The sequence below is a fragment of the Bos indicus genome, chromosome 19 (assembly GCF_029378745.1).
Source record: "Bos indicus isolate NIAB-ARS_2022 breed Sahiwal x Tharparkar chromosome 19, NIAB-ARS_B.indTharparkar_mat_pri_1.0, whole genome shotgun sequence".
In the NCBI taxonomy this organism is placed as follows: domain Eukaryota; kingdom Metazoa; phylum Chordata; class Mammalia; order Artiodactyla; family Bovidae; genus Bos; species Bos indicus.
The window spans coordinates 23,829,950-23,853,285 of record NC_091778.1 but is presented as its reverse complement, the minus strand read 5'-3'; the positions used below and the strand labels follow the sequence as shown (position 1 = coordinate 23,853,285).

The 23,336-nt window shown below is 42.9% G+C and overlaps 1 protein-coding gene and 1 non-coding gene across 4 annotated transcripts; one reads left to right on the top strand and one right to left on the bottom strand.

The window, feature by feature from the left end:
• Window positions 1–1,568: 1,568 nt before the first annotated feature.
• CRK (CRK proto-oncogene, adaptor protein) lies at window positions 1,569–21,568 on the top strand. Of its 3 annotated transcripts, none has more exons than XM_019981338.2 (3): window positions 1,569–1,947; window positions 9,130–9,665; window positions 18,924–21,568. In XM_019981338.2, the coding sequence occupies exons 1-3, from the start codon at window positions 1,707–1,709 to the stop codon at window positions 19,059–19,061; spliced, it is 915 nt and encodes a 304-aa protein (XP_019836897.2). In that variant the 5' UTR covers window positions 1,569–1,706; the 3' UTR covers window positions 19,062–21,568. The 3 variants fall into 3 exon arrangements, with proteins under 3 accessions (XP_019836897.2, XP_019836898.1, XP_070628909.1); XM_019981339.2 differs by having other exon boundaries at window positions 1,574–1,947; window positions 9,130–9,495; XM_070772808.1 differs by lacking the exon at window positions 1,569–1,947 and adding an exon at window positions 1,988–2,818.
• TRNAE-UUC (transfer RNA glutamic acid (anticodon UUC)) lies at window positions 11,353–11,425 on the bottom strand. Its single transcript has one exon. It is a non-coding gene; the product is annotated as a tRNA-Glu (tRNA).
• Window positions 21,569–23,336: the final 1,768 nt, after the last annotated feature.

Sequence of the window (23,336 nt, the reverse complement as noted above, 5' to 3'; positions counted from 1 at the left end):
ACTCTCCCCACCCATCTCCTGCCTTTCCTATCCTCAGAAGTCTGAGGACACAGCAGAGTGATCACAGCTCTCGTCTCCTTCCAGGATTTGAATCCCAGATCCCAACAGCAGCTATGTATCTCTGGACAAGTCACCTAACCCTTCTGACCTTCATTGGTTAAATGGGACCAATCCATAAGGTTGTTGAGAGGATTAAATGAAGTGATCCATCTAAGGGCCGTTAGCACTATGCCTGGCAGGTAGTATTTCCTGAATAAATGTTAGCTGTTATTACGAAATGATTATGGAGTGCCTCCTACAGTAGATGCCTGGCCTTTGAGATCTACCATGGCATACAGACTTGTAAATGAAAGATTACAGTACAGTGGTTAAGAACCATAATAGAGATAATAAAGAAATAGGGCTGTACATACAGAGAGGGAGTGATGTGATGGTCAGGAAAGGGGACACTTTTGACACTGAGATCCCCAAAGGAGTGGAGGGGCATTCCAGAGAGAAGAAACACAAGGTTCATGTAGAAGTGGTGAAGATGAGATGCTGGCTTGGTTGTATGCTGCGAGGTAAACGGGGAGTTCTAACACCTGGAGGTTGTTAAAAGTTTTATACAGAATCGCAGCTGACTCAGAGCTATAACTGAGAAAGTGCAAACTGGCAGATGTGTGCTATACAATTAGGGACAGCAAGACTATAGAAAGCAGTGAGCAGGCTGTCACAGAATACAAAAATAGATACGGGATGTAGAGGTGGAAATGGTCCTGACAGCAGGGAGAGCAGAGGATACCCATGGCCACAATTAGAGTTTAGAGAATCTGGGCAGGTGTCTTAAGAGCCTAGACAGAGAGAACTCCATACTTCCACCTGGCTTGGCACCCTCTGTTCCCTTTGTCTTGAATGCTCTTCCCTGACTGCCATTCAATATTCAGTGCAAGTCACCTCCTCTGGGAAGCCCTCCTGGATTCCCCTACAGAATGGATTAGGGGGCTCTGCTATGTGTTCCTAGAGCCCCTTGCCCCTTCCCCATCGTATCACTTGGCACACCTTCCTCATAGACTGTTTCCTGGTTTCTCCCACTGGTCTGAGAATTCGGTGAGGGAAGGGCTCACCCTTGATGACCTTTGCACCCTCAGGGCAAATGTGGTGTCAACTGTTTGCTGAATGAATCAATGAAAATAAGAACTTCAGCAGGCATGGGGAGAAGCTGGAGGAACCATCGGAAAAAGACAGTCTCAGGAAACACAGCCCCTGGGGCCACATCACCTTTTCTGCTCTAATTCTGTACCCTAGTCGCTGCCTAGAAGCCTGGGCCTTCCAGTAACTTGAAACCTGGAGGAGCAAAGAACCGCGTCGCCAACAGCCGACTGGTAGCTGAAGCCCCGCCCCTCGGTCCTGGACGCCCCGTCACCCTCTGCAGTCCCAGTCCCAGCCAGGCGGCGACGCCCAAGAGGCCGCATGCGCAGTGCTCTCACGATCTGTCGCTTGCCCTTCTCCCAATGGCGGGCGGTGGTCCCCTTCCCGGCATCCTCCGGGGGGCCAGAATCACGTCATTTCCGGTGGGGAAGGCCTGCGGCCGCCGCCGCCATTTCGGGCGCTGCTGTGAGGCTGGGACCCGAGCCGGTCCGCTGGGCGGCGGGGCCGGGGCTGGAGGGGCGCGCGCGGCTGCGGCGGCGGCGGCGGCGGCGGCCCAGCGTGTAGGCGCGGAGGCGGCCATGGCGGGCAACTTCGACTCGGAGGAGCGGAGTAGCTGGTACTGGGGGCGGCTGAGTCGGCAGGAGGCGGTGGCGCTGTTGCAGGGCCAGCGGCACGGGGTGTTCCTGGTGCGGGACTCGAGCACTAGCCCCGGGGACTATGTGCTCAGCGTCTCCGAGAACTCGCGCGTCTCCCACTACATCATCAACAGCAGCGGCCCGCGCCCGCCGGTGCCACCGTCGCCCGCCCAGCCTCCGCCCGGTGAGGGACGGACGGGACGGGAGGCCCCGGGCGGGGGTGAGGGCCGCGGAACTCCCCAGCCTGGCTGCTCCTCGAGAGCTCACCCCACGAGGGACGTGGGCACAGGGCTGGAGTGAGCGTGGCCGGGGCGCAGCTTCTGCCGGGGCTCGCTCCCACGGACCAGCGCGAGTGTGTGGGGGAGGAGGAGCCGCTGACCCAGGCCTCTGGGTGTGACTTGGGAGGACAGCCCAGGGGAAGGGGAACTGCCTCGGCCCCAGGGTGGGGCTAGCGCCCGAGCAGAGCCGGGCAACGTGGGGACAAAGAGCTGAGAATGATGTTGGCACTGCGGGGGCATCACTTGGCAGCGGTGCCGGGAATGAATCCGATAATCCTACAAGTGGCTTTTTAGGCTTGAAACATTTCCTGCAGTGTCGGAGAGCCGGGTTTGGCTATACTCCCCTGGTGGCCTTTGGTAGGAAGTCACCACATACTGGCCGAGAGGGATGGAGACACCCTCAGGAAATCGGTCAGCTTTTTCCTTTCTTGGGCATTTTTCCAAAATACTTTTACCTTCCTCTTCCCCCGCGGAGAATGAAGGTGGTGAGCTAAGTGCCTTGGTTATAGAAGAAAAGCCTCTGTGACCAGCCCTGAATAAGCTGATACCCGGCTGACTGTGTCCAAGAGATCTTAGCGTCCAGAGACTGTTCTCCAAAATGAGGGGGTTATAGTTTTCAAAGCAATCAGTGGAGGAAAGATTTTTTTTTTTTAATTTCAGGAAATAATTCAGAAATAAGCCAGTGGAAACAATCCCTCCCCTGAAAGTGAATGGAAGTTCATTTTTCCCTGGACTTGAACGTTATCAGTCTTGTCCTCCAGGGCCTCTCCTTGTTCAGTAAGTTGAGGGCTGTGGCTTGAGTCTTCCTAGATGTTGAAAACAGATCCCACTGAAGTGACTCTCTTGAGAGTTTAAATGATCTGCACTGGATCTTCCTTGCTAAAGGTTGAGACATGACACTCACCCAGGCCACTGGAGTTGTTAAAGGGATTTGTGCACTTGGTACTTGAGATTTGTGGTTTACAGAGTAATTCTGAGGTTATTGTTATCTGTGTAACAGTACGGAGAGTCTTAGTGCCACCTCGCTGTTCCAGGTGGAAGCAGTTTAATCCTGACCACGTGAGACTAGATTCGGGCCAGTCTCACCTGAATTAGGAGACTCCTGAACCAGCCTTTGCAGACTTACTTTTTTAGGAGAGTCCTAATTTAGGTTTATTCTCTCTGACCAGAAATGAAATGGGATAATCTCTTGTTAACACATACCAATTAAAAAAAAAAGCATAGGGATCGTAAAGCTTACGAATTATTCTAGGTCTTTCTCAGTCTGTTTGGTTTAATAGCATTATAACATGAGGTGGGAATGTGTGTTTGCTCTAAACCAAATATGTTCTTTTTACCACCTTCATGATGTCTGGGGTTTTGCATTACTGTGCAGTGACGTGATGGCAAACAGTCACTGAAACTCAAGTTCTCAACCTTTTGTGTGTTTTGTTGGTTGCAAAATTTGGAAATAGCAGCAGGGGCTTCCCTGGTGGCTCAGATGGTAAAGAATCTGCCTGCAGTGCAGGAGAACCCAGGTTCAATCCCTGGGTGGGGAAGATCCCCGGGAGAAGGAAATGGCAACCCAGTCCAGTATTCTTGCCTGGAGAATCCCATGGACTGAGGAGCCTGGCAGGCTACAATCCATGGAGTTGCGAAGAGTTGGACACGACTCAGTGACTAACACACAGCTTTGTTTGAGCTTTCCCCACATCTTGGTGTTAATAACTTTAATCTCAGCTGTTAGCTTAATGTTGAGCTCCACCTTTTCATAACAGATATGAATTCAGATCTTTGGCCCAGGAGAGAAGGTGAGGATTGCCAGAGTTTGTGGCTGGGGTGTGGAAGGTTCACGGGCATTGTGGTCCTTTTTGTTTCTGCCATGTACCCTATTTTCTGCATAGGACAATTTATTCAGTTGCTGTCTTTATAAAGATTACTTAATCTTTGTTCTCCCCCTCCCCCCATCAAGCTCTTTTCTTTTGAAACCACACAGAAGAATTTCTTCAATTTTAGAGAGGCATATACAATATTAATAGCTGACATTTATTGACTGGTTATTCTGTGCCAGGCACTTTGCTGAGTACGTTATATGCCTTGTCTCATTTACTGTCTATAACAGTCCAGTGAGGAAAGTACTATGATCTCCACTTATTAAACTATTTCCATTTTATAGATGAGGAAACTGACAGAGATACAGTAAAGTGCCCCAAAGTCACACAGCTTGTAAGTGACTGAGCCAGAATTGAACCTAGGAATTGTGGCCTGAGAGCTGACACTGTTACACTGCACTGCTTTCTGTCAAAGCCAGTTTACTTTTGAGATCCCAGCAGTGCAGTGTGAGGCCTCAACACTTTTTTCTCTGTTCTGGGCCCCAGGTTCTGTTTATAGACTGAAAGGAGGGACTTCCCTGGCTGTCCAGTGGTTAAGACTCCAGGCTTCCACTGTGGGGGCATGGGTTTGATCTCTGGTTGGGGAACTAAGATCCTGCATGCCGCGTGGCATGGCCTAAGTAAAGACCAAAGGAAAGGATGACAAGAATCTGGCTTTAGCGCTCAGGCAGTATGCATCTGCTATCTAAAGTCAGTGATGAAGAGGTTTTTAATAACCTTATTTGGCAGATTAAATATGGGAAATGAGCTTTTTGTTTAGGATTATATAATGTATTTTGTGGACATAATGCATAGGATGAATTTGTACGGAATGGCTTAGATATACATTTTAGAGGTATATGAACAAAATAGACCAGATATTCTCAGCCTTTTCTGGTTAGCTTGTTTTTAACTTGTGTTTAGCTCCCACAGGCTGCCAGTGCTGCCATTGCCTGGAAGTCCCCTGACTGTGCCCCAGGGCCATAGGGCAGGGCTTGGTCAAGTCTACCGGGCACACTCTGTCAGGTGTACCTCTTGGGAAGACTTTGCAATCGTTGATTGATCCATTAGTTTTTACCTCTTGAACATGAGGTTTTACTAGACCTTGTCCAATAAACAGTCAATAAAACAGTAAATACGAGTTGGGAGAATAGTTAAAAGCTTGTGTTCTGAAGTCTGGGTTTGAACCTTCCTTACCTTCTGCTTACTGCTCATATAACTTTAGGCAAGTTCTTTAACTTCTCTCTGCCTCAGTTTCCTCATCAGTGAAAGAGGGGAAATAGTGCTGACAGGGTTATTTCAAGGGTTAAATGAGTTTAAATATTAAATGCTTAGGAATGGAACTAGCGTTAGGTATATTAACAGATGTGGTGGAGAGGGAAAAATTGAAGCAAAATGGAAAACAATTCTCAGCTTTGAGAGGCTCACAGCATGTCTGAAGGAGTAAGTGCTGGGTGGGGGTGCATCAAGAAGTATGAAGGAACTTTGGATCCAGTGTGTGGAAATAAGATGATGGCTTCCATTACCCGCTTAGCCCAGAACCTCCTACCTGTTGGCCCTAGTGGGTGAGGGGAACATAAAAGCTTGTCTCATTTTGGGGGTGGGGGCAGATGCTAGGGTGATGATTGTGCTGCCTCTTCAAGGTGGTGCTGGGCCAGGCTACTTCTGGAAATCCTAGGGGATTGCCTCTTAACCACTGCTGGCTTTTTGAACATCCAGCATTTATTTCATTTGTTTGGCTCATCCTTGTAGTTCTCAAACCTGGTCCTCATGATTCACTCTTTAATGAGTTAAAGATATTCAGTGGTTCTATGAGGAGTTCTTTAGTGAGTTACTTAAAGATTTTAGACCCCCCCCCCCCCCAAATCCATAGTAAAAGAAAGTGCGTTTATCGCTGGATTCTCTAAGCCTTCCCTATGTTCATGTGAAATTGTGACTCTAGACAGGCAGGTATTGGATAGTGGGTTTTTCAAACCAGTCTGACCACAGCACTTTTTGAGAAGCATCTTGAGATTCTGTGGAATCTTCTTTGGGAAGAATTGAAAATTTACAGAGGTGTTCAGAGGTTTGGGGGATATATATTAAGCTCATTTGCCTTTTATTGGGCATCTATAATATACCAGCTACTTTTAGAAATTTTATTATTATTAGTATAGATCCCTATGAAAAGTAAAATAACAATTCAGATAGCTAGAAATACCACAGCCTGAATTCTTCAAACTTTGTAAGTCTGAATCTGCCAAGTCACATGCTGATAGCCACCATTTTTAGAACTTCTTCAGGATACTTTCTCAAATGAAGTCAGTGGCCTTGTTAGTTCTTTGTAGTGGACAGATGGTAAGAGCGTTCAAGGAACTTCTATAAATACCATAGGCAGTGGAGAAAGAAGAGAGGGAATGAGAATTTATGAGAGAAGAAAGGAGAGGAAGTGTGAGATTAAGAGACTGATAATGGAGCCACTGTGGCGATGCCCACGCCAGAAGTGACTTGGCCTGTTTAGCCCACAGAGCTCTCGGGTGTTCTTCATAAAACCCTCAGGGAATGGTATTGTAAAAACTGTTGTAACCTGAGGGCTGACATGCTTGGAAGTGATGAGTTGAGCATGTACAACTCTTTTGGTTAAAAGATAGCTCAGACTGCATTGATTTTGATTTCTGACTATGTTCATAACTGCATATTTAGAATCCAGCACAGGTTTGATGGAGAACAAGTCAGTGAGGTTTTCCAAAGTCCAAGCTATGAGAACTCTGCTGTTGGTTCTGTTCTCTAGACTGACTGACTGTGTCTCCTTCCTTTCCCGCCCTTCTATTTCCTGGCTTTAGCTGTTTGTGGTTGGAAAGAGATGAACTAGGGAAAAGGAGCCGGAGCACACGGCTGTGGTGAGGTTTGGGCTTATCTGGAACTTATGTATGTATATTTTGTTCCCCCTCCTCTCCTGAAGCTTGATTGCCAAAATATATATATATATATATATAACATGTAACTGCTGCAGCAGTACACAAAAACAGGTATTCCTCTATGGAATAATTATAATGTCATTAGGATAGGAAAAGAGGGAGTTCTCTGGTGGTTCAGTGGTTAGGACTCCAGGCTTTCGCTGCTGGGATCTTGGTTCAGTTCCTTGTCAGAGAACTGAGATCTCGCAAGCTTCCCAATGGGGCAAAATGAAAGAAGGAAAGAAAGAACCATTCAGGAATGGAAAGAGCTATTCTTTTATCGTAATTTTGTTCTATCTTAAAACGTAGCTTGTTGTTGCCACTGATTTTTGTAAGAGGACATCCCCAATTGGAAGTGAATGCCAGGGGAGAAAAAGAATGTCTTCCTGAAACATGCTGCTGTGCCCCTTGCTCACCAGCCACACTGTGTTTGCCTTTGTATGCCCAGCTATGCTGTGAGTTTGTCAAACCTGGGGACAGATTTTCCTCACTTGAGAGTTATGTTCATTGTCTAACACTTAATGACACGGTCCCTAAAGGGTGACTAGTGACAGCCATATTGGCAGTTGTACCTTGGCGTATTGTTGGGTGAATTCTAAGAAGGGAACTTTTCTTCCTAGGTGTCACCAGGACAACTTTCTAAGCTAGGTTCTCTGCTGGTGTGAAGGTTCTCCCTACCACTCTGCCCTGTAGGCTTTCTTGACCAGGCAGTACAAAGTAGATTTTCTTGGAGCTCACACTGCCTCTGTCTTTCACATAGTTCCACAGGCCTGAAGGATCAGTGTAGCCTCGAGGTGATGGATGAGGTAGCCATGCGTCTTCCTTGTTTACCAGGCTGGAATAGGAATAATTACCCCTCAGTGATCAAGTTTAGAGAAGAGAAACTCCGGCATGTAGCACCGCTGTGCTCTGCCATGGTCATAACCAAAACCATCTCTCCAGTCACCAGCTCTGTACTTGGGACTATTGGGCTGCACTCTGCTGGTGTCTGAGGAGTGTTTGCCAGAGATGGACAGTCCTGGGTATGAGCATGTATTTCAACATCTTGAGTCAGAGAGACAGCCAGCATTACTGGCTGTGGGCTATTAACTTGCTTTAGTTTATAGCCATGAATTCCACAGATGGACTTTTGCAATGTAAGAAATGTGCATCTGTCCTCTAAATTGAGGCTCGGCCTTTGTTTCATATGGGTGCAAAGAGAAGTCACTCATCAATATATGTTCTATACTGAGGACTTCTGGTTAACCTCCAAAGTTTATCACTTCACCTCTCCCCAGGAGAGAATTTTAAATGTACTTTTTCTGGTCTATCTGGACAGAGTGTTTTCTAACACGGAACAAAATAATTTGGTCTCATTTTTTTAGAGTGGCGAAGCAATTTAGACATCTGGGCTACTGCAGTGTTCCTGTTTCACAGCATTAACAGCAAAGGGTTTTTAGATGGATTGGTTAGGTTTTTGTTTTGACTGACTGGTTTTAATAGGAGTGGTGAGGGTAGTTTAGGCCCTCTCTTTAACAAAGAACTCGAACAAGTAATTTTCACAAAAGAAGTACAGATATTGAATAAATGTGAAAAACATCAAACAATCAAAGATGATATTTAACAAGAGACATCCTTGCTGTTCTGGCAAGGACATGGGGGAAATGGGAACTCATAATCCACTGGTGCGAGTGTAAAATCAAAACTTTTTGGACGACAGGCAACGTAAACCTTAGTGTTCCTACCCTTTGATCCAGCAGTTGCATTTTAAGAAGTTTATCCTAAGGAGGTAATAAAAAATGTTCATTAATAAAAGCACTCGTAAGAGCATGGTTTGCAGTAGTGAAAAATTGAGAATAAAATATCCCGCCTTTTGTTGGGATAGCTGCTGGGACCTGTGAAAACGGAGAGCTTGCTACATTTCCTGAGGTTGAAAAGAAAAAGAAGACTAACACAGCCTTGAACCCTTGTACTCTGTAAATCGAATAGCCACAGAACGTTTTGGTAGAATGAACAAGAAGTCTCCATGGTGCTCTGTCTTTGGTCCAGTATGTGAGCTTGTCCTGACAGGCGTGGTTGCTCTATCACAGCCTCTGTCTCTTCTCTGCTGCAGGTGGTGATCGCTTACTTTATTCCCAGGGAACATTTGAGGTACAAAGTATGATTTTAGTTTACTGTTAGGAGAAGGGGTTATTTAGATTATTTTTTTCCTTCTCTTTCTTTTTGGTTAAATATTGAGTAAATATGTGCGGGGAGATGCTTAAAATCTGCATTTCATCTCCAGTATATCTTTCAATAATACCCTGCTCTGTTTTTTTTTTAGGGGTGAGTCCCTCCAGACTCCGAATAGGAGATCAAGAATTTGATTCATTGCCTGCTTTACTGGAATTCTACAAAATACACTATTTGGACACTACAACGTTGATAGAACCAGTTTCCAGATCCAGGCAGGGTAGTGGAGTGATTCTCAGGCAGGAAGAGGCAGAGTATGTACGAGCCCTCTTTGACTTTAATGGGAATGATGAAGAAGATCTTCCCTTTAAGAAAGGAGACATCCTGAGAATCCGGGATAAGCCTGAAGAGCAGTGGTGGAATGCGGAGGACAGCGAAGGCAAGAGAGGGATGATTCCAGTCCCTTACGTGGAGAAGTATAGACCTGCCTCCGCCTCAGTATCGGCTCTGATTGGAGGTAACCAGGAGGGTTCCCACCCACAGCCACTGGGTGGGCCGGAGCCTGGGCCCTATGCCCAACCCAGCGTCAACACTCCGCTCCCTAACCTCCAGAATGGGCCCATTTATGCCAGGGTAATCCAGAAGCGAGTCCCTAATGCCTACGACAAGACAGCCTTGGCTTTGGAGGTACATAATGTGCAAAATGTAGAAAGAAGAGATCTGCTACAGGGTCTCCCTTTCAGACCTCTTAGAGCTTTGTAGGAATGCTGAATACCAGCAGCAGCGTTGTAACATTGTTATAGATGTTGAATGGTACTTTTACCGTTAAGTACTGATCTTGGCACTTAATGTGGGCTTTTCTCTTTTTTATAGAAAACCTATTTTGGAATGAGTAAGCTTAAAACTGTGTAACTGAATGTTCTGATTGATTTACTAAACCATACTTTGACTTCTTTAATAACACCACCTGAATTCACAGGAATTAACCTAAAATATTTTTTTTCATCTACATTCTAATCTGTTTCTTTCTGTTTATCATTATCTGAAATAAGTGGGCTCCACAAATTTGAGTATAAGTGGTCTCTATCAAAATACTTAAATGAATTTTCTTACAGAAATGTGTTTTTACTTTAGGGGGCTTGGGATTTCTTACCATTGATTACTTGTAAAGGTATAATGAGATAGATACCCAAAAGTATTAATTCCAAGAAGCAGCAGGTTTACTTGGTCTTTGTTGTTTGATGCGTTTTATACTCAAGAAACCAGTTCCTCCTGAGGAATAAATTTTTACCTTTTACTGGTGAATAGTTATCCTTGGTAGCCCATCTCCTCCGGCCAACCATTGCATTGTATTTATTCTTATCCTTAGCACTCACAGCTTTGTCTCTTACCTCTTCTCTTTCTTCTTCCCTCCTTCCCTCCCTCCCTTTCTGAGTTATGCAGAGGTAGTGGTTCAGCATAAAAGCTAGTGTAGAAGTGGCATGCTTTCCTGTCTTTCAGAGCCTTTCAGATATGATCACTTTAAGCAAGTAGCTAAATTTCATGAACATAGGCTGAAGTTACTCAGGTGGGGGGGCAGGTTAGCAGAGAAGGGGCTAAAGTATTACTATATTTTTGTAAATGGAAATCTCTAAAATCCTTTGGATCATGCTTATACACTGAGGAGTGGGAGTTGCCTAAGTAAAAGGCTGTACAGTGAGCTGAAATTTATTTGAAATAGTCTGATATTACTGGATTTAAAGTTTTTCTTTTGCATTCTGAAGAGTGGGTGCAAAGGAGGGTTAGGTCTACAGGTTTGACTGAAAAAAAATGTGTGCTTTTAAAATGTGTATATTTTGAGATCATGTTGTGACTGAAAAGTATTGTGTCCTGCTTTTGATGAGAAAGGAATTATTTGTTGTCTAGGTTACACTACTTTTTCCCACTTAGAATTTGGAGGATAAGGAAAACAAGTTTCTAGCTTCATGTTTTCATTTAAGTTCATATGATGGCAACAGCCAAGATGGTGCTGTGCCCATGACAGCTGTGACTCGACATTTATTGCAGGCCCTGTTAGCACTGGGCTGGAGTGTGGAAATAGCTAGCTAATACCCAGGAGAGAATAGTTACCACATTAATTTTACTTCCACTTGCAATTCCTTTCTTAAAGAGAATTGGTTTGGTTTGGTTTGGTTTTGACCTCACTGAGCAATTTGTAGGATTTAAGAGTCGGACACGACTGAGCGACTTCACTTTTATGCATTGGAGAAGGAAATGGTAACCCACTCCAGTGTTCTTGCCTTGAGAATCCCAAGGACAGGAGAGCCTGGTGGGCTGCCGTCTATGGGGTCACACAGGGTCGGACACGACTGAAGTGACTTAGCAGCAGCAGCAGTTCCCTAACCAGGGATTGAACCTGGGCCCATGGCAGTGAAAATGCCGAGTCCTAACCACTGGACCATCAGGGAATTCCCAGAATTGTTTGCCCCAACGATGCTTGCCTTAATTAGAAGCTTTAGTGCTCCAGAATGGTCGAGCTGCTCCCCTACTGTGAAACCTAAACCTTGTGAAATAAAGACTAAAGTAGAAGAGTGGTTTGTGATGTCAGTAAGTTTCCTTTTTTGGTTGGGTATTAGTTTTGAGCCACATGTGTTGACTGATGACAATAGCCTCTTTCACGTTAGAACAAATACCCCAAATAATAACTTTAAAAACACCTCATGTACTTAAGAAAACATCATGTTAGTTTAGCATCACAGAAATCTAAAGCTAGAAAAGACCTTAGATACCCCTATTCATTTATTGAAAAAAGTAAGGGATGGATTGAATGGGTTGTTTAGTTGGAGAGATGAGGAGTCCAGATCTACAGTGGGGCCTTTTCAACCATGCCCAGATTGCATCTGTGGTACTTTTTGTTTTGTGGTGGTGATACTGCCCTCCTGTCAGTTTTGTGTGGTGTAACTGGCAGCGTGTCCTCATGTGTACTCTCTGTGCAGGGAGGCAGTTTCCTTTCCCATCTCTGGTTTTCCATAGGAGCTGATGCCTAGTCCCTGTGGAGATGAAGCCAGGAGATAAGATTAGGAAGCTCTGACTTTCTGACCTTCGCATTCTGATGCGAAAAAAATTCATTGCTGTAGTTGACCCATTATAGATTGAGATCTGTAGACAAGCTAGGCACATTTCGGAGAAGTTTTACAGTTAACTTGAAATTGATGTTGAAATCATTGCATTTTAGAAGTGGGCAGAGCCCCAGGTATAGTAAGGGTCCAAACTCCTAGTATTTCCCAGAAGGTAGCTGCAGATGCAGCGCTCTGGGTCACCTCTCTTACTTCCGTCAAAGCCACTTTGTTTTACTGTGTTATATATCGGTGTCTCTCTAAGGTTGTTTTTAAGGAAGGGTTTCTGTACTTATGTTCAGGATCCACCTGTCCTCCCCTTACAGATGGATGTTTCCTGCATGGTATATTTGCTGTGACCAGAGTCCTCCAGTAGAATATAAGTCAATGACTCCTTCCTCTTTTCCCACCCATCAGATTTCTCTAGTAGGAATGAAGGTTGTTGGAAAGAAGGGATTAATTCTAGCAAACAACCAAAGTAGGGGTATTCCTTGGTTCACTGTAACTCTGGGGAATGTAACTGAACCAGGAAGACACCATCTCTTCCATCCTGGAGCTTCTAATAAAGAGATTTTAAACAAACGTATTTTGAAGGAGAAACACTGGAAGTAACACTAGAACAGTGCAGAGGCACCATTTACTCATTTACTTTTTTGGTCTTAGATTTGATCTGAGATTTCAATTTGATTGGTTTTGGTTTCATGAGTCATGGCTCCTTGGGAGCTGGAATAGTGGTGAATCTTATCTTGTAAATTGCAGGTGTTAAAGTTTATTTCATGCCTCTGTAGACTGTCCAGAACAATCATATTATCTTGGAATGTACTATTCATGTAACTTCCATTTTCTGATTCAGCCTGGCCTCTTGCCTTTGATAGATAAGACTTCTGAGTAACCAAGGAGCCTTTCAGGTGGACTTAGGTGTGAACCTGTTCTTCTGGTCACCGATAGGGAAGATGTAAAGTTCCATGAGTCCCTGGTTATATGCAGCAGTGACTATATTAACTCTACATCTCCCCATGTAGAGCTCTGAAACCTTAAGTTATTTAGGCCTTTTGACCTATATATGGAAAAGTGAAATGAAGATCTTAATTTCCCCTTTGTTCCAGAGAGAAAAAATGAGATTAGGAAGTGTAAGAACTGCGTGACAAGTCTTGGCTATATGTATAATAACTTCATACCCACTTGAAAAAATAATAAACATAATTGAAAGAAAATAATATTTTCATTTTAATAAAATAGTCAGTTATTTAACCCCCCATTAAATAGCAAAGTTTCTCAAACCTTGGGATCATGTGGAACATTGCCACCTTCATTTCCTGTTCCACATTTATTTTCATAAGGTACTTGATTTTTATCATAGCAACTGCCAAAGCCCAGCTTTGCAAAGACATGACATCTTTGAAAGGGATGTAGTATAATCTGATGTCAAAATTGTTAACAGTTTTGAGTTTGTAGTTCACATGGCATAACAGACATCAGATATTTCTGTTTCCCTCAAAAATACAGAATACTTGGTGGGACCCCTCAGAATTGGCGGCAGTGCCTCTGACTCTTCAGTCTGGGAACCTCGGGTCTCGTTGACTGTACTAGTTCTTAGAAAATTCCTTGTATTGAGCTAAAATGTACGTGTTCCATGTACCTCTCATCAAGAGGGTGGGGAACTTAGTTTCAGTTATTATCAGTTGTTGAGCTACAGAAAGATCTTTTTGGACTTGGACTACAGTCAGGGTAACACCTGTCTTCAGTGTGGTGCTTTTGCTTGACATCAGGAAATGTACCTACGAGTTAAATCTCAAAGACCTGCAATGATCCACGAATATGAGCCATGTGCACTTCAGTCCGTCTCTGAGGCAAGTGAATCATTAAGACTGAATTGGCCTCACTTGTCTTCACTGATTTTAAAGATTTTAGATGGGCCCTAAATATTACCTATTCTGTAGATCAGGGATCTGCAGACTTTTCCTGTGAAGGACTTCACAGGCCATGCAGCCTCTGTCAGTTTGCCACTGTAGCTAGAAAGCAGCCATAGACAAAACAGCAGATGAGCTCGCTGTGTTAGAGTGAAGCTATTTACAGAAACAGGCAGCAAGCTGGATGTGGCTCATGGGCCACACAGTTTGCCGAGCCCTGTCTTAGATTGCTGTAGTTTTCTTACCTTTTTCCCTCCTTCAGTCAGATCTTGAAATGTGTTCTTGGTATGTTTGAAAGTCTTTGAAAACAAGGTCCTTGTAGTCTGTCTCTGCAATTGGTTTCCCGGGCTTTATTTACATAAAGTTAGTTATATGTGTTTCCTGCCCTGAGCTCACAGGAATCATGCAGCAAATCTGGATCAAAGAAGCATTGGCAACTATTGATGCCTTTCCTCTTAGATAGCAGGGATAGAAACTAGAAAAGCAGTCACCTGGGGTTGCGCCAGCAGGGGAGGTCACACAGTTTCTGGTGTCTCCTGTTTGCTGCTAAGTCGCTTCAGTCGTGTCCGACTCTGCGACCCATAGATGGCAGCCCACTAGGCTCCCCTGTCCCTGGGATTCTCCAGGCAAGAACACTGGAGTGGGTTGCCATTTCCTTCTCCAGTGCATGGTGAAAGTGAAGTCGCTCAGTGGTATCTGACCCTATCCGTCTCCTATTTAGGGAACACCAAAAATTAATGCCATTTGGACTTCATATTTTTTCTAATTATGCCTGGAACTCACTGGTAAAGGTGAGTGTTCATTAAGTTCCCTGGGAGTGAGGAAAAGAGAGTAACTACATTCGGTCCTCTTTACACATGACGCCATGATTTACTTGCAGACTTACTCCTGAGGGTGTGGTTTAGGGTTGAGAGACTAGGAACTAACTCAACACTAAAATAGTACCTTGGTGGTGAAAGCATCATCAGTCTCTCCTTTACAAGGTGTTAGTGAAGTCTGCCTCATGAAAAGAAAGGTTAACTGCCTTGTCGTGCTTCAGGTCCTTTAGAAGTTCTTTCGTTTTCATTAGTGCGCAGATGAGTTTTTTCTTCCATCTGTAATGTGAATTTTGAAATTGGTAATGTGAGAACTACAGTTATTACTGCAAGTACATTCCTTTGTGTCTTAAAATTGGAGCATTTCTAGGGCAGGCACTCAGTCTTGCTTTCTTTGTCTTTGAATTAGTACACCAAGCTTCAAACCTGTGTGCACCCCCTGATCCTCCCTGGTCTTGCCTGAGGGAACTCTCCTTTAGAGTGTTGTTGCCTAACAGGGAGAGGAGCACAAATTACCTTGTCATTTCTGACTTGGAGAAAGAACTGCGCTTAGTGGAGTGCCATGTTCCTAGACTGCCCCATCCCCTCCTGCACTCTGCCTCAGGCTCCATAGCATGTTTTCTCAAAGATAGTCATGTTTTTGCCTTTGGGACTTGTCTGTTCTTGACCCCAGGACTCCCTATGTGCTTTGACTATTTCAGGAGAAAGAACCCATAGGGTATTATGCATAGGTATTTAATTTTAATAAGGTCTACCTCAAAGTATTTGTGCTTCAAGGCCACTTTGGGCAGGTTAATTAGCTTATTAAATGCTTACAGCTTTCCTCTTTTACCCATTTAAAAATCAGAACCATTTCAGAGTCATGACCCAACCTTTCTTTCACCCCTTGATGTTTGGACTTTTCTGCCAAGAACCTAATCAACTGTAAAAAAACAATTCTGGGTTCCAGAAGATGGTTGCTTTTCCTGAGTCTTTCTCTGTAGTTAGAACCAAGAGAGTGTATATCAGAGATGACCCTGATGCTGTCCAAAGGCCTATCTTGCACTTCATTCTTCTCCCTACTAGCATCTTGCTGTATGGGAGCCCTGACTCATTTCTCACTTAGAATTCTGCAGGAAGAATGGTCTGAGGGCAGAGCAGAAGGCTTTGCTCTCTTGTAGAGAAGCTAGTGTGGTTTTGTGGTACTGATGCCATGGAGCGGGTGGATGGTCCACATTTTAACTACCCGTTGCTTAGAGCTCTTTGGGACATGATTTGAGACAGCACTTTGAATGCTTAAGAATAACAACAATCTTATTCTTAGAATGACAGTCTTAAAGAGAGGTGTTTAAACCTGGGTTTTGGTGTCAAGTAGAATGGTGGACGTAAATTTGTATCCTGAAGACCCATCTTTTACAAAACACCTAGAAAAGCTCTGGGAGATAGTGAAGGACAGGGAAGCCTGGTATGCTGCTGTCTATGAGGTCACAAAGAATCAGACACAACTGAGCAACAAAGAAAAGCTGGAGAAACATAACATTCTTTTCACCTTTTTATTTAGATATGAAATCATTTGGTAGAATGTACCAGTCCTAAGTATATAAGTATGTAGATCAGTGAATTTATATGCATATATACCTATGTGACAACCACCCAGATGAAAGTATAGAATGTTTTCACCATTCCACATTGTTCCCTCATGTCCCTTAGTTGTGTTTTTAATATCAGTAAAATGATGGATTCAGATAGCTGGGATGGCATCAGACCAGCTTCTTAAAAGAAACTGGCCACTTACTGCCCATCTGGAGGAGAATCTAACATGTGTGGCAAGGTTATTTATTTATTTATTTATTTTCCTATATGTGGAATCTTAGTTTCCCAACCAGGGATTGAACCCGTGCCCCTGCAGTAGAAGCAGAGTCTTGACTACTGGACCACCACCAGGGAAGTCCCATGAGTGGCAGTTTAAATTTTTGACACGAGCATACCTATTCCTTTAAGTGTTTTTTTTTTTCTTTCTTAAGGTCAGGAACTTATTCTGGGTCCAGCTGTCTGAATAGCACTTGAGTATAACATGAGTATATAATAAAAATGAGAGGGAAGAGCGTTGCGCTTAGTAAAGTTTACTGTAACATAGCAAGGGGCTAGTGGTGGAGGGGCATTAATTCCAGTAATGTGTTGTGTGTGTGTGTGTGTGTGTGTGTGTGTGTGTGTGAGAAGGATGGGGAGTCAAAGGTAGCTGACAGGTCAGGAAGGAGGAAAATTCACTAAGGAATAGTCACACGTTACGGAGTTTATATAGAGCCTAACTTCTTGTAATGCTGTTAAGAATTTTTAAAAGATGGGAACAAGCGAGGTAGTCTTGAGAACTAGAATTGGGGATATAAGAAGAAATCTTCCAGACTGTTTTTACCACCAAAGAAATTCTCATTTGATGTTCAGATCTTCCTCTACAAAGACTGAAAATTTTTACTTGTCATAGTTGGCCTGCTCAGATATCAGGAATTGAATTGGAAGATTGCTGGGAATAAACAGAACCCTGGGTGCTAGAGCCTGTAGGAGCTGGATCTGTTTGCAAAGACAGATACGCAGTGTCATTTTCCTCTCTCCTCACCTTTCCCCATCAGCCTTCATCTTCATTATTAACCCATCAAGCTGCTGCCTTTTCTCACCCTTGTATCTTATCCCTGTCTCTCTAATATTCCATGGTTTCTCTCTTCCTTTTCTCAGCATCTTATGATTCCTGCAGCCACTTTAGGCCTCTAAGCTTTTCATATAATTCTTAAGGAAACTGTAGGTAGGTCAGTAGGTAACCTAATTCCTCTGTGAGTGAGATCAGGCTGGTTTAAGAGAAGGCCCTGGCCTAAACGAGTTGGCTTTGGCTGGTAGTCAGCCCATAGGCCTTCGTAGGGAAGGAACCTGCAGGGCTAGGGGAGCATAGTTTGAAAGTTCTTAATATAGTGGAAGAACATAAATGGGCTTGGGAGCTGGATACTTCTGGGCTCAAATCTCAGCCCTGTCACTGGCTTTGTGACTTCAGGTGTAACATGTAGCTGTTCTGAATGTCATACGTAAAATGAAAAGAATTCCTGTTTAAAGGATTATATGATTATCAGAAAATGATTTTATATAAAGCACTATAGTACTTTATGGGAGTTAAATATCATTATTAATGAAACCAAATGAACAGTAATGTTTAGAAACCACTTGCGTGTGCAGAACTCAGATGTTGATAATTCAAGGATAGTCATAAAGCTCTTTAGTGGCATTTGGGAACGTACCTCACCATTGTTAAATACTTTGCTACAGGGTGAATCCATTCATCAAACACCTTATCTTTTAAGTTTCATATTAAGACACAGATATATCCTAGATTGTCAAAAATATTTGATGTTGCAACAGGAAAACTTTTTGTAACAGCAGAAACACGATATCCTCCTACTGTTAAGGAACAGGTACCAGGTAGCATTGAGAGAGCAGCAAAGTCTGTCAGTACCTGCTTAGGGGTGGGTAGTGGGGGGGGCTGGCAGGCAGTGGCCTGCCAAGTAAAACTAGCTGAAGAAGGTTGAGGCTTTCAGGGAGCTGATAGAATTTGGAGTCTTCGCCTGTACCAAGTGGGGAAGCCTTGCCTTGGTAGGACGGTGATGGGAACACTTCCGTTTTCTGGGACCAAATGATGTATGCTTCCTCTGATTGTCTTCTGCTCGACAAGCAACACCAGGCCAGGATGTGTGTATAAGAGTGGGCTGGAGAATTGCACTGCTATATGCCAGAGAGGGGAGGGCCAGTGTGGACCAGGCAGGAAGCTAAGAGTAGTGGCTACAAAGACAGGGCATATAGATCATCCTAGGTAGGGTTGCTGCTCCAAAGACACTTGAACTTTCCAAAAGGTGTCATTTTCTAGCATTCCTCCTATTTTCTGTACTCTGTTTTTCTCTGCACTGCTAAAATCACTTCTTCCTCTTGCCTGCATTAACCATAAGTAATCGGTCTGGTGGCTGGGGCTTGGGAGGCAGCAAATAGCCGTTTCTGTAATATCAGTCCTAGAGCAATCACATGGGCAGGGTATGGCTAACCAGAGAATGGAGTTTTTCAGCTTGCATTCATAACTGGAAATAAAGTGCTGTCCTTATTCTCCTCCTGCAGGTCGGTGAGCTGGTAAAGGTTACGAAGATTAATGTGAGTGGTCAGTGGGAAGGGGAGTGTAATGGCAAACGAGGTCACTTCCCATTCACACATGTCCGTCTGCTGGATCAACAGAATCCCGATGAGGACTTCAGCTGAGTATAGCTCAACAAACAGTTTTGCTGACAGATGGGAACAATCTTTTTTTTTTTTTCCAATTGCCATCTATACAGTTTTCTTACAGATGTCAAAGCAGTCTAGTTTATATAAGCATTCTGTTGCCTGTGATCTTTTTTAGACTGAACTACTCCATCCCTGGTCTTATTTACCATATTCAGGGTACGAAACTGGAGGGCCTGTGTGTTAACTTTTGAATTGGTGGTTTTAGGTGGTAGCACCATTGCCTGAGTGTATCTGAAAGGAGCAGCATCTTGCCTCCCTTTTCTCAGGCAATACAAATCAACCTGTGGAAAACTGATGGACGGGAGAGAAGTGTTGAACACCACTTACCCTGATTTATTCAACGGTTTGGTTTTCATTCTGAAACTATGCTGTCAAATGGCAATAGACTGTTCCCTTCCACCCCATGAAGTAATCATGCACGTGTGAATAGTACCCAGTGGGATTGCTTTTTCATTTATGGAACATGACCATTGTATGACTCATTCTGACAGTTCAAATCCTGAGAATTCTGAGGACACTACTAGAGGCATTTGTCTTCCTTCCCAGTCAGTGCTTCATACTTTTTCTTGGGATTCTTTCAAGCCTTGTAATTCCTTTTCCCTAGACCTGCAGATAGGTTAATTCTCAAGATAAGTGTTTATTTTCATTCCAGATGATAAGCAGGATGTGCAGAGCACTTTATTCAGTGCATAGCTTTAAGCCAGTATTGGATTCACTGCGTGGACAGCCAAACTCCCAGCTCTCTGCCATCCCTCAAAGGGTCATAGTAGGTTCACATTGCTACCACAGTTGAGTGGACTCCTGGCTAATGGGATCCAGCATGCCATTCTCCTGAGTGCCATTGTTCTGTCAGGGGACTTCTTGGAATTCTTAGCTTCTACTTGGAGTGGAAGGACCAATCACTTAGAATATTCCATGGATGGTTGGGGGGCCAAATTCTGCCCTTTGCTTTATGTACAACTTGTATAAAAATCAAGTTAAAATTACATGAGTTTGGGGATAGGGTTTTAGTGCTTTGAAAAATGTTTGAACCAATCATGAATTACTTATGTATTTGTTTCATATGGCCAGAATAGTGCTTGAAATACACGATGTTATAAACTGCCTTCACTTGGGGCGCTTTTTCTTTGTGTTCAAGTTTAGTTTACAAACCCTTTTAAGTATGGAATGGTTTATATAGGGTAAGGTGCTCCAAAGAATTGACTTCTGAGACCAAAAATGATGTAGGCTATTTAGACTACCATATGAAACTTTTTCAAATTTAGTTCCCAGTCTAGAAGCACTTACTGGTCTGTGGTGTGATATGACCAATAGAAACACCGTGTTCTTTGCTTTGGGCCTCATTTTAGAAAAGTATTTTTCCAGTTGTTTTGCCTAGGTGAAGATTAATTTGCATTCATTGAACGTATGCTAAATCATGATATCCCAGTGACTAGCACCGTGCCTGGCACAGCCGGCATACAGATTTGTGAGAGTGAATGCGAGGTGTGCAGAAGCTCATTATATGGCACAGGGAAGCCAGCTGGCACAGGATTACATACATTACCACAAGCAAACTAATGAGTTGACGCTAATTTAATATATTTTTACCTCACACTAAGATAGTGCTTGATAAAGACATTAATACTCAACTTGTAAAATGTTGGCACAGTGCTATGCACATAGTGGGTGCTCAGTAATGTTGAATGGACAGGTTTGCAATACTAGATTTAATTCCATCTGACGACTCTTACATTTTCAGTTAGAGCGTAGATACTGTAAAACCCAATACACGTTGAATCTTGTTTTCCTGAAAGTGTGACATCTAAAATATTTGTAGAAAAGCTTTGTCACAACTGATTTGAATGTTTGTGTTTTTTTTTTTTGCCTCTGACCTTGATATTGGCTTGTAATGTCTCTTTTCATCATATGTAATTTTGGTGGAACATGCAGCTCTACCCAAATCAGAAGACTTTCTCAGTGATCGGTTGTCCAAAGCCATTACATGAATTGTTGGGTTGGATTTGCCTGGGTTTGGCAGTTGTTGGACCTTAAGAACTCAAAGGACTTCTTATAAGTATCTTCCAAAAGCAAATGCAAGAATCCTATTCAAGTGCATATGTACATTGTCACTGAGCAAAATAAACCGCAATTGGCTGCTATATTTTATATAATAATTTCTGCAAAAACCCATTTTTTTGGATACTAATATTTGACATGGTTAATTCTTATTAATTGTTGGAATTGTTTATTGTTAATAATGCAAATAGATAATTTTAATTATCCATAAGTAACATTTCACTATTAAAGGTTTGAAATGGATGATAAGCAAACCAATTTGAAATAAAATATGAAACATGTGCCATTGTATTATAACACTATACACTTTCTTGACAGTTAAATTTTAAAAATGTTTTTTTTGTAGCATGTATTGTATATGTTTATAGTATATGTAGTAAATAAAAATATGGCCAAATGTTTGGCTTGGTGATCTTTTGAAGAAAGCAGTCTTTGAATATTTTTCACAAAAGAGCTAAATCTTATATGCTTAGGGAGTCAGAGTTGTGTGTAGTACTCAACAGCCTACAAACAATCAGATAAACAATTATACACACTAGGTACTCATAAAAATGGGATCAATCATTGGTGTTACTTTGAAGGGTCTCCAGAAATCCAGAAATAATGATTTGAGGGGAATATAAGAAGAATGATTATATAATGATAGGAAAGCTGGAATGATGTGAGCAGATAATACCAAATCACACGTGGGTTTAAGGAAAATATGATTGTGGTAGGGGTCTTCATAAAGCAAGTGAGAAGTGTGGCTGTTACACAGTAGGTTTTTAGAATCGTTAGGGGAGATATTCAGTATAATTCTCCTTTTTTATGTAAGTGACACTACTTCAGTGTAGATAATTTGGGAAATTTAAAAAGTTAAACATTTTGTTCTTCCCATCCTTTCTCGAAGCACATGTGTATTTAGATGGATATGCACAATGTGTAGATATATATACCTAAAAAGCTGACTGTATACACCATAGTCTTATGTTCCTGTGGACAGTGAAGTTTTAAGATAAGGACAAGCGTGGTCAGTCAGTCATAGAGTATGCTGCCTTGAACCCAAATGCACAGTCTAGCTACTGCTGTATACATGGCAGAATATCAACCTAGAGGTAAATAAAGGCAACCACTGCAAGGGAGCCGTGTTTGCTGTACACACACTTAACAGCAAGGTGATTTAAATGTGTTTACACTTTTTTATCAATTAGAAATAAAATCTTTGTGATAGGTAGAGTTGGATTTTTTTTACATAGCCTGGAGTGCTCCTAACAGTCTTGTATTTTGTGACCCTGATCTTCAGATTAAAGTCTATTCCTCTTACAGAAGTGAAGAAAGAGGTGGCCCTGTCCACAGATGAAAATATGAAAATAGTCTTCCAAAGTTTTGCAGGAGGAAGCTAAGAATTTGGAACTCGGCTGCTACATATATGAAGAAAAAGAAATGGGGAGATAAGGTAGGGGGCCAAGAAGAACTGCTATTAAGAATCGAGGTTCAAAGAGCAAGACTTAAGGATTCTGTTGGGATACAGGTCGAAAGCGAGCTTAATTTGCCTCCACTCAATTCTGGCTTAAATGCTGCTTTGTCAAGAGATGTCTTCCCTGATCTCAAGTCCCTTCTCAGCACTCCTCTCAGATTATTATTCTTTCTCTGATTTTATTCCACCTCTTCCCTTAGACTATAAATCAGTTCCATCAGGACAGGAGCCACGTCTAATTTGTTCATCATCTCCAGAGCCCAGCACAGAGCCTGACTCACAGCAGAAAATATATACTTGTTGATCAAATAATGTTTTTCTTGGCAGGATTTGAGTCTGGGGAATAGGGACCCGACTGGTTACCTCTCAGCTGCTCTCTGCAGCACCCCTGCTCTTGGGTATGGTCCAAGGCGGAAGGTTCATTTTTAATTTTGGTTAAAGTAAAACCCGATTCCGTAGGTCATTCTGCTTCTGAAATGTGAAATGCTTGACAAAGCCCAGTCTTGAGAACTCTGGTGCTTCCATGTTTTGTTTTGCTTTTTCCCCCCATAGGAGAGGTGAATGGATCACTTAAAGGGAAGCTGTATTCATACAATGAAGACCATTCACTGGTTGTATTGTAATTTCTAGTTTTGGTGATATTTTCAAAAAGAGTGAATTAACAAAAATGTCAGAATTGTCTTGTTCTACAATACCAGTAATAGAAGCAGCTTAACAGCCTAAACAATACTGAGTAG

Bases quoted from the DNA above. Each gene is read 5' to 3' on its own strand.
- CRK (XM_019981338.2), top strand. From the start codon at position 1,707: ATGGCGGGCAACTTCGACTCGGAGGAGCGGAGTAGCTGGTACTGGGGG. The intron at 1,948-9,129 runs GTGAGGGACGGA...TTTTTTTTTTAG, and splicing joins GCCCGCCCAGCCTCCGCCCG to GGGTGAGTCCCTCCAGACTC. The intron at 9,666-18,923 runs GTACATAATGTG...CTCCTCCTGCAG, and splicing joins AGACAGCCTTGGCTTTGGAG to GTCGGTGAGCTGGTAAAGGT.